Raw genomic sequence first — 9,041 nt, forward strand, 5'->3', positions numbered from 1 at the left:
CCCCTCCAGCCCCCTTCAAAATGACCCAAAGCTAAGCGTCCGACGCCCTGCAGATATATATAAGGTCAATCATATGACCTTACGTCGCCGTCAGAATGGCATTCAATCAAGACGCGATTCTATCCCAAAATCACGCCGGCTATCTGATCTAGAGGAAGAGATTCTTCTTCACTTTATTCTTAACCTAGATTCGCGAGGATTCCCCCCCCGGCTGCGTAATGTGAAAGATATGGCTGATCAATTACTTGCCGACCGCGACGGCCCACCTGTTGGCCAGCGCTAGGCTCATAACTTCGTTATGCGACACCAAGAGCTTAAGACGCGTTTTTTTCGTAAATATGACTACCAGAGAGCTAAATGCGAAGATCCAACCGTTATCCGCAATTGGTTTCGGCTTGTGGCGAATATGATCGCGAAGTACGGCATCCGATCAGATGATATCTGGAACTTTGATGAGACTGGCTTTCTTATGGGTATGATTGCAAGCGGGATGGTCGTTACAGGTTCAGAAAGGCGTTCAAAGCCGAAATTAGTGCAGCCTGGGAACCGGGAATGGATTACAGTTATCCAGGCGATTAATGCAGAAGGCCAGGCGATCCAGCCGTTCATCATTGGCGCGGGCCAATATCACCTCGCTAATTGGTACCAAGATAGCAACCTCCCGGGCGACTGGGCTATTGCAACGACCCAAAATGGCTGGACTGATAATGAGACCGGTCTAGAGTGGCTAAAGCACTTTGACCGGTGCACAGCCAAGCGATCAAATAGTCGCTATCGTCTTCTGATCCTTGATGGCCATGAAAGTCACCACTCTATCGAATTCGAGAGATATTGTGAGGAGAAGAAGATTATCCGGCTTTGTATGCCACCTCATTCCTCTTATCTACTCCAGCCCCTTGACGTCGGGTGCTTTAGCGTGCTGAAGAAGGCTTATGGTCGAGAAATAGAGCATCTGATAAGATGCTCTATTACCCACGTTTCGAAGACCGAGTTCTTTCCGGCCTTCCACGCCGCACACGAGGCCACTATGGCGGAAAGAAATATCAGGGGGGCATTCAAAGGAGCTGGGCTTGTTCCTCTCGACCCGGAAAATGTGACCTCGAAGCTTTATGTGCAGCTACGGACGCCAACGCCGGTTGAGGAGGCAGCTGAACCGTCAACCCCTTGGGCTTCAAGGACCCCAAAGACCGTACTTGAGGCTAGATCTCAGTCTGAATACCTCGAAAGACGAATCAGAAGGCATCAGAGTAGCTCCCCAGAGTCAATTTTAGAGGCTCTTCAGTGTCTTACAAAAGGAACAAAGGCTGTTATGCATAGGGTTGCCTTATTAACGGCTGAGGTTAGAGACCTTCGAGAGGCAAATGAGATACTAAGCCGGCGCCGTAGGGCAAAAAGGACTAGACTACAGAAAGGAGGGGTCATGACAGTAGATCAAGCAAGGGAAGCAATTGATCAGATGGATGTAGATGCGCAGGTAGTTGGGGAATCGTCGAGAAGTATTGGTCGAGGAAGGTCGGTCGGGCCGGGCGTTCGGCGATGTAGTGTATGCGGCAAGCCCGGGCATAATGCAAGAACATGTCAGGTAGTAATTGAGATATCTGGGGAAGAGTACAGTGAGTAGTTTTAATTGATTAATTAATTTGTTGTGTTTTTATAGTAATTTCTAACTTAAGGGTATAAGAAAAGTGTCACACTCACTTGCATGTCACACTCACTTATCATATACGTTATCTAAAACTTAAATCCCTTTCTTAAATAAGCACTAGATAAGGCAGGGCAGGAAGATCTGCAGGATTATTTTAAGGCAATAAGCTTAATTATCTCCTAAGAGCCCAACTGGCTGCAATTAGGTCACGACGAGGGGTCGTAACCAATTAAAATGCACAGAACAAGAGGTACTTCTACAGCTACCTAAATTATGCGGTGGTATAAGTACCAGCAGGTCTCATTATTACAAATCGGTACATCACATATCTTGCACCCATACCTCGTCTGCCGACTGCGATGCCTTCCTCTTGCGTTGCCGCTGATTTCAGCAAAAGCACGCCTTTGTAAGCCTTTTGACCTTATCTGCCCTTGCCGAAAGCCCTGACAAGCTAGGCATCTTGAACAACGACCACGATAGACATGGTTGATATCCCTATCTATGTGTCTTTGCCGTGTTTCTTGATCATCGATGTCCTCCTCAGCCCCTGACCGATATATCTTTCTTGCTTGCCTTTCTTGATGATATGTGTTAAATAAGGCGTTTGAAATGCACTTCCGCCAATCCTCCTGTGACGTATATCTCTCCCAATTTAGCTGGGGACTATGTAGTCGAAGGATATAGCTGTTAGTAAGTGCAACATCAAGGAGGAAGGTCCATATAAGTGCCTGCCAAGCCCCCCGGCGTAGGGGGTGATCGTAGCTTGTGTATGACCTCAATTGATCGCCTCGGTCAACGTGATTCATTTCATCATTATAAGCAGCAGCTGCTGTCGGGATTGGAACGACTTTAGTAGTCTCCTCACCAAATTCAAGCTGTATTGGCCGGGCTCGTAGGTGGTCTGTAGACGGCCTCTTCCTCTTCTTATCGGTACGTTCATCGCCTCGGAAGACGGTTGTGATGAAGAGCACAAGGCTGTTATCCTTCCAAGCTAGTTGATTGACCTATAAAGGAGGGGAAAGGACAAATTAGTAAGGGAAATATATAGAAAAGTGTTATAGCTTCTCACCTTGTTATCCCTCGTCGGGATAGCCCTGACTTCATTGAAGGCATAGTCACAACGCCCCAGTTTATCGAGTGCCTTATCCCTCTTTAGGTCCTTGTGTATGCCACAGTTAGGGCGGGCTGTGCCTGTGGCCCCGTATCCGTGATCACGAAGCTTGCGGAAAAGAGGTGGTGTTGAGAAGAGGTTATCCACAAAGACGTGATATGTCTGCTTTGGCAGCATATCACATAGGGAAATAACGACTCCCTGCGTATTGCCTAGTTGTATAAGAGCAGCTGCCTCTCTCTTGTGTGCTAGGGCGACCTCTCTTTCGCCTTGGCCCCCGGTCTAAGGCATCGTAATTTGAGCCTTTAAAGTGCCAAAGCCACCGAATAAAGAAGCCTGCTTGGACGATGACCCAGATCTTGAAGCCTAGTGGAGTTGGCTTCCCTTTGACAACAGTTGTCGCTGTTGATCTGCCTGCATAGCGGACCATACACTCATCTACAGCGAGATGAGAGCCTGGTTGGAAGAGTGCAGCTGACACTCTCTGTATGTGGTCAGACCACTCTTCAGCAGCTTGGAATACCTTCGGAAGGGGGGCGTTTTCATCGACCTTGGTGTGATCAAAGGGACGAAGATAGCGGTGGATCAGCTTAAACCTCCAATAGGGCATGAACTTAATAACTGAGTGCAGGGGGGATTGATCTCCTAGCCGGGGAGCCTTCCAATGGCTTCGTAGCTTCCTTTCCTTATGAATTCCTATTTAAATCAGCATGCCAAGCCATACACAGATCTGTGCGGTAGAGATCCCTTCCCAAGCTAGGAACGTTGAGTGTTTGTGAAGTGGGTTATTCCAGCTGTCAACCACGCCATTTTCAAGCAGGTAATAAATCCAACTATTAGTATATTCAATCCACCTCCAAAGCAGCGATTTATTGCAGCCTGTTGGGCTCTTAGGAGATAGTAGCCGACAAATACGACCATTCACCAGCTATCAGCTGCCAGTTATGACAGGAGTCCCGACGCTAAACGTCAAAGAGTGGAGAGCTGAAAAGGCAGAATAAGCAGCCAGTCCGGCATTACCTCATAACATTAGATTCTTTCAGTCCAGATTGGCCCGCTTGGTATAGATCGTCTAGCATCCAGTGGAAGGGTTACACTAGCTCTATAATGTGACAAAGAAAGTCTTAGTATTTCTGCAAGGACGGCCTGTTTGTCTCAAGAGGTAAGTTGAACTGACTGCCGATCACAGCTTGAAAAGCGGCAAATAACAAAAGGACCTGACCATGAAGCTCAAAGCGGGGAACAAGGGCGGGGTCGGGACGGGGTACCTTCTCCTCCTAGTAAGCCGTATGCACCCCACAGGTCGCAGCAATCGCAGACCCAGGAGCAATTGTAGATCCCGGAGTGATTGTAGACTCCAGAGCGATTATAAGCCCTTAAGTGAATGTAGGCCCGGGGTAATTGAAAGCTCCGATACGATTGTAAACCCTGAACAGCTTTCTCAGAGGGATAGTTTAGCTGCTGGCTGGGGCCGGCATAGTTGTTAGATAAAAGCAAAAAGTATAAATATGAGATGTTTTCACGAGTATTGTCACAAAGTCAGTGACAACCTTTTCAAACAGTCTTATCTATCTGCCCGTCTTTGAAACTGTATTCTCAACACGCAACCGCAAATATGAAGTTCTCAGTTACCTTGCTGACCATCCTCGCCGGACTCGCAATCGCCAACCCCGCGGTGGAGGGAACTGCGGAGGCAGAAGCCGTCGACACACCAGCCCTTGACGGACTTATTGAAGTGCAAGCTCTTGACGGCAATTGTGTCCGGTGCATCAGAAGAGGATGCGGATCGGCCGCGGTCCGATGTCTCAGAGGACGACTTGCACCACTTATTTTGGCGTGTCTTGCGGCCAAGTGTGGCGATGATTTTGTCCGATGCTGCGCATGAGCTATTTCCGATGATTAGTGGCCTACTGATGTGGCTTATTATTTCCACGAGTGACGAGGGCATTTGGATGCTTAGGAGGCTGGGTACGGTGTGACTTCGTTGCAAGTCTATCGATGATGCGGGACGTCTGGATGCTGCTGTGTGTTGGAGATAGCTCTCAATCGTTGTATGGACTTTTTTAGGGGAGTTTAAGCTCGGCCGATCGTTAGCGGGTTTAGTGTTTATTGGATTTGACACTATAGCAACTCTATCCTTCTACTTTATGAGAAGTCAAAATGGAACTTGAGCAAGTCTCATGACTTTCACTTCTGATTAGTTGCCTTCTCTCTTTATTAATGTACCTTAGTTGCTGTGTTCCAGTTTTAGTATATAATTTAATTAATACCTCGCGTGTGTGATCCGCCAGTAAATGGTCACTCTATCGTCACCACCTTCCCCAGTATTGCAGACATAGTCCACATGCTCCTGCTCCTAATTAGGTGGTATAAAAAAGAACCTAAATTTCTTGCCGTCCAAGTCGCTTATTATTTCACTGTCGCTCTCGTTAAATGCAGAGTATAGCTCTAACCAGTCTACATGCCTGTAGTGGAATAATAAATATTCTAGTCAGCCCATAGCCATCCCTATTATATATACGGAGTAGGAGGTAGCAAGCTTATTAAGGATAACTAAAATCGTTTCTATATATATATATATATATATCCTATGTATTAGAAGTATATACACTAAAAAGCAATTTCTTTATACTTATACCTTTATTTTATCAAAGCTCAGTAAATTCCTAAATATTAAATAAGTCAAATATGTAGTGGTTGGAGATTAACATTTGGGGACGGACACTTTACTGGTTTCTCCGTTCTGAGACGGGGCCAGACCACATCTCGTAATTTAGTAAAGAAATTAGCAAGCTTATGAATCCCCGGTTTTCTACACCTGCGGAGGTGCTATAAGGCGCAGCTAGAAACAAAGAGAACAGTAGGGACGCTTTGTTAGTGCTGTTCTAATTATAGTAGCGATATTTAGTTGGGTCGGGGTGTTGGATCGAATGGCGTCGTCTCCAAGACCTATCAGAAGGGAGGGCTGAACTACTTGCGACAACTGGACATACGTCAGACCTCTACTAAGAAGCGACACACATGCTAGCTCCGTGTGATGGAATGCTGAGCGAGGCGACGATAGTATCTGGTGAGAGCGATGCTCCTCGGCACTGCTAGCGCCGTGCTCAGTGATACTTGTAGAAACCTATGATATCTGCCGATTAAACGTAAGGCACAAGCGACTGACCTTCGTCTCTTCCTTAGGGTAGAAAAAAGCAGCCCAAAACGAGAAACCCCAGATCCACCTTTGTAGCTGGCCTTCGGTAGCCCTTATGTCACCCCCGTGTTATTAGGCTGGTTCGAGCGCCGACATCAAATTGGTGGTGGCAGTGTCCCAGCTACATAAAGCCGGTTTGATGTAGTAGTAAAAGCAGGGGTCGAAGCAGCCGCTGAGCAAATGCAGCACTGTACAATACATTGTGAGGGCGATTGCCGAACGCAGGTGGCCTCCTTCAAATGCCGTCTTAGGGTTACATTCGTATTGCAGAAGATGTGGCATCAATGGCGCCTGGGAAACATTGACAGACAAGGCACAATCCCTGACTGCATGGCGTTCCCTTGTAGGTCTGGATAGTACCTCCGTAGATATTCAGAAGACGAAAGCCAGCCGACACGCAACCAGGTATACCAATTAACCTCTCGTGCTTCCTTAGAGTCGAGAAGCATTTCATTCATTAAAGAAATTTGGTGTAAAATCTGGACTCAATGTTCTTATAGCTGAGATGGGTTACAGATTGTCCAGAGAGTATCTGGAATAAAGGCGGCAATCTCGTTGTTAGCAACCGTGAGATGATGAAGAGAGCATTTATATTTAGGACAAGAACTTGTGACAGGATTTAAGTGCCTCTTTTAGTCATATATGTATTCTGTGGTGGCCTAAATTCGAGCAGCGTATCAGGTACTTGTTTCTTAACGCCATGGCTTAAACTTGAAACACCTCGTGTTCGACCTTGACCTGCAACCCATTCATCAAAAGCTGCATTTCTATTGCTATGAGACTTAGATAAGGAACGAAAAGCCCATTGAATCTGCGTGGCATTATCTTCTCTCGTTTCTCCTACAATTCATAAAGCCGTCGAAAAACACTGCACCTATCTAAATACCCGAATCTCACACTTGCTTTCACCATGAGCTCCGAAGAATCGGTCCAAGACGAATTATTCCGCAGTGAAACTTCCGCAGTATTGCTAGGAATTCTTATTCCACCTCTCTTGATCCTCTGGATCTGTAGTCTGTACCTTGTCCGGCGCGAAGATGATCCAGCACGAATGGCCTTTACGTATATGAAAATCGTTTACCTAACGGCCCTCCTGTGCGTTAAGTCTTCCTTGCGCGTGTTAAATATAACGTACTAGTTACTAACTCTTACAGCACGCTGACGTTTCGCTTCATCTATTTCATTGCGATGAACAAGATACTCGTGTCTAGCGCCTCGGATGAGACCCTTCCAGATGGGTTTCTGCACTACATGGTCCACATCACCAATCGCCTCGACGCTCTGTCCACGACATTGCTCGACGTCACTGATGTATTCCTGATTATTACACTATTTGAGCTCGGTAATGGTTTCCTGATATGCCTAACGGCCAAGAGATCAAGCTTTTACCTTGTTTTACGGTATTCGATCCTGGTTACATCTGCAGCTGTTCTCTACCTTAGCATTACCACCTTTATCCGCGGCCATTCTATCTGGATAAAGTCCTTGTCGATGGACGAGGACAGCGAACAACGCATTTGGAAAGACCTTGAAGAGCTGGACGAATGGGACACACCACTCCTGATTTTGTGGGGGGTTGCCTCTTTCGTCTTGCATATGCATGCTTTGTTTGTAACAAGGCCAGGGACAAGCCCTTGATTCTAGATGTAAGTCTGATTTTGCATCCCCCTACCATCCTCCTTCATTTTTCGTGCCCGCCTGCTCCCCCCTTGGGCAAGGTGAAAGAGTGAATACTAAATGATATCGCAACAGTCCACTGTGATCTTTCTGGGCGCTACGGTTCTGAACCTCCTCAATCCAGGGAGACAGCTCCTAATGATCATCTTGAATCTGGACAAAGATAAGTGATATATCACAAGGCAGTCTTTCTACCTCATCGATAATACCCTTGACCACTGGATGCGCTTCTTCATCATCGCGCTCATATTTGTTCTAGAAATGCGGAAAGACAATGGGCTGTGGACTACACCACCACATTTTCCCGATGGCCTGGTGCCAGCAACGAATGCAATCAAAGGTCAATCTCGGTACCGTTTCGAAGAACTATAGGCATGAAGGAAATGGATGGACCATTCTGAGGACGGGAATGGAAACAAAACGTGTCTAGGTACTAGGTGTAATCTTTTGCTATTGAGTATTCGAGTTGACTTCGTTTTTATTTATTACTTTATAAAAATACTAGTATGAGTATAGACCTTCCCTTCCTTAAAAGAACCAAAAGCAGCAATTATTGCTTATAGTGAAGGCTGTACTTGGTGTTTTAACTCTAGTAAAACTTAATGCCCGAGGGAAATAACACTAATAGAATATCCCTTTAAGTAGTATGGCCTTTTAGTAAGGTTATAATAAGGGTATAAGTCTAAATAAAATAAATAAAATAAATAAAATAAATAAAATAAATAAAATAAATAAAATAAATAAAATAAATAAAATAAATAAAATAAATAAAATAAATAAAATAAATAAAATAAATAAAATAAATAAAATAAATAAAATAAATAAAATAAATAAAATAAATAAAATAAATAAAATAAATAAAATAAATAAAATAAATAAAATAAATAAAATAAATAAAATATCTTATTATATAATTAAAGCATGCCTACAGGGGTCGATGAAAGAGTCGCCTTTGAAGTGGGTTAAAGGAAGAAGGTTAGGACTAGCTGATAGGCAAGACTTTTTAGCTGGCATATGTGCAGCTAGGTTCAGGCTGTAATTAAGGCAGGTAATTATAATAATTTGGCTTACTAAAGCTTTGCCGGCTATAGAGGCAATAAATATTTAAATTATATTAGATTCTAGAGATACTTAGATATACCTTTTAAGGCTAATTTGTAAACTTAAAAAAAAAAACATCTTATTATACATTAATTTATCCCTTATATTATTATATTATATTCTTTTAATAATATATTTTTAAGCAAGAAGCTTATATCTTCTTAAATTACTAGTAATTATAACTTATATTATATATTCTTAGGAAAAGCTTTTATAAGAGAAAATCTAAGGGCAGCTAAAGTACTACTTTATCAATAAGGCAGTTACCTCCTTTTATACTCTCTAAGTAAGCTTAATATTATTTTAAC

The 9,041-nt window shown here is 44.1% G+C and overlaps 3 protein-coding genes across 3 annotated transcripts; 1 reads left to right on the forward strand and 2 right to left on the reverse strand.

The window, feature by feature from the left end:
- Positions 1-1,775: 1,775 nt before the first annotated feature.
- On the reverse strand, positions 1,776-3,556 carry FOXG_21827 (uncharacterized protein). Its single transcript, XM_018402194.1, has 2 exons — positions 2,715-3,556; positions 1,776-2,649 (listed from the first exon to the last, which is right to left on the reverse strand). Exons 1-2 carry the CDS (start codon positions 2,931-2,933, stop codon positions 1,912-1,914), a joined length of 957 nt encoding a protein of 318 aa, XP_018254935.1. The 5' UTR covers positions 2,934-3,556; the 3' UTR covers positions 1,776-1,911.
- Positions 3,557-4,235: 679 nt separating this feature from the next.
- Positions 4,236-4,776, reverse strand: FOXG_14910 (uncharacterized protein). The gene has a single exon (XM_018394975.1). The coding sequence runs from the start codon at positions 4,702-4,704 to the stop codon at positions 4,381-4,383; it is 324 nt and encodes a 107-aa protein (XP_018254936.1). The 5' UTR covers positions 4,705-4,776; the 3' UTR covers positions 4,236-4,380.
- A 1,972-nt stretch (positions 4,777-6,748) lies between these two features.
- Positions 6,749-8,072, forward strand: FOXG_14911 (uncharacterized protein). The gene is made up of 3 exons (XM_018394976.1): positions 6,749-7,050; positions 7,110-7,601; positions 7,708-8,072. The coding sequence occupies exons 1-2, from the start codon at positions 6,866-6,868 to the stop codon at positions 7,591-7,593; spliced, it is 669 nt and encodes a 222-aa protein (XP_018254937.1). The 5' UTR covers positions 6,749-6,865; the 3' UTR covers positions 7,594-7,601; positions 7,708-8,072.
- The last annotated feature ends 969 nt before the right edge of the window (positions 8,073-9,041 follow it).

The sequence above is a fragment of the Fusarium oxysporum genome, chromosome 3 (assembly GCF_000149955.1).
Source record: "Fusarium oxysporum f. sp. lycopersici 4287 chromosome 3, whole genome shotgun sequence".
Taxonomy (NCBI): Eukaryota; Fungi; Ascomycota; class Sordariomycetes; order Hypocreales; family Nectriaceae; genus Fusarium; species Fusarium oxysporum.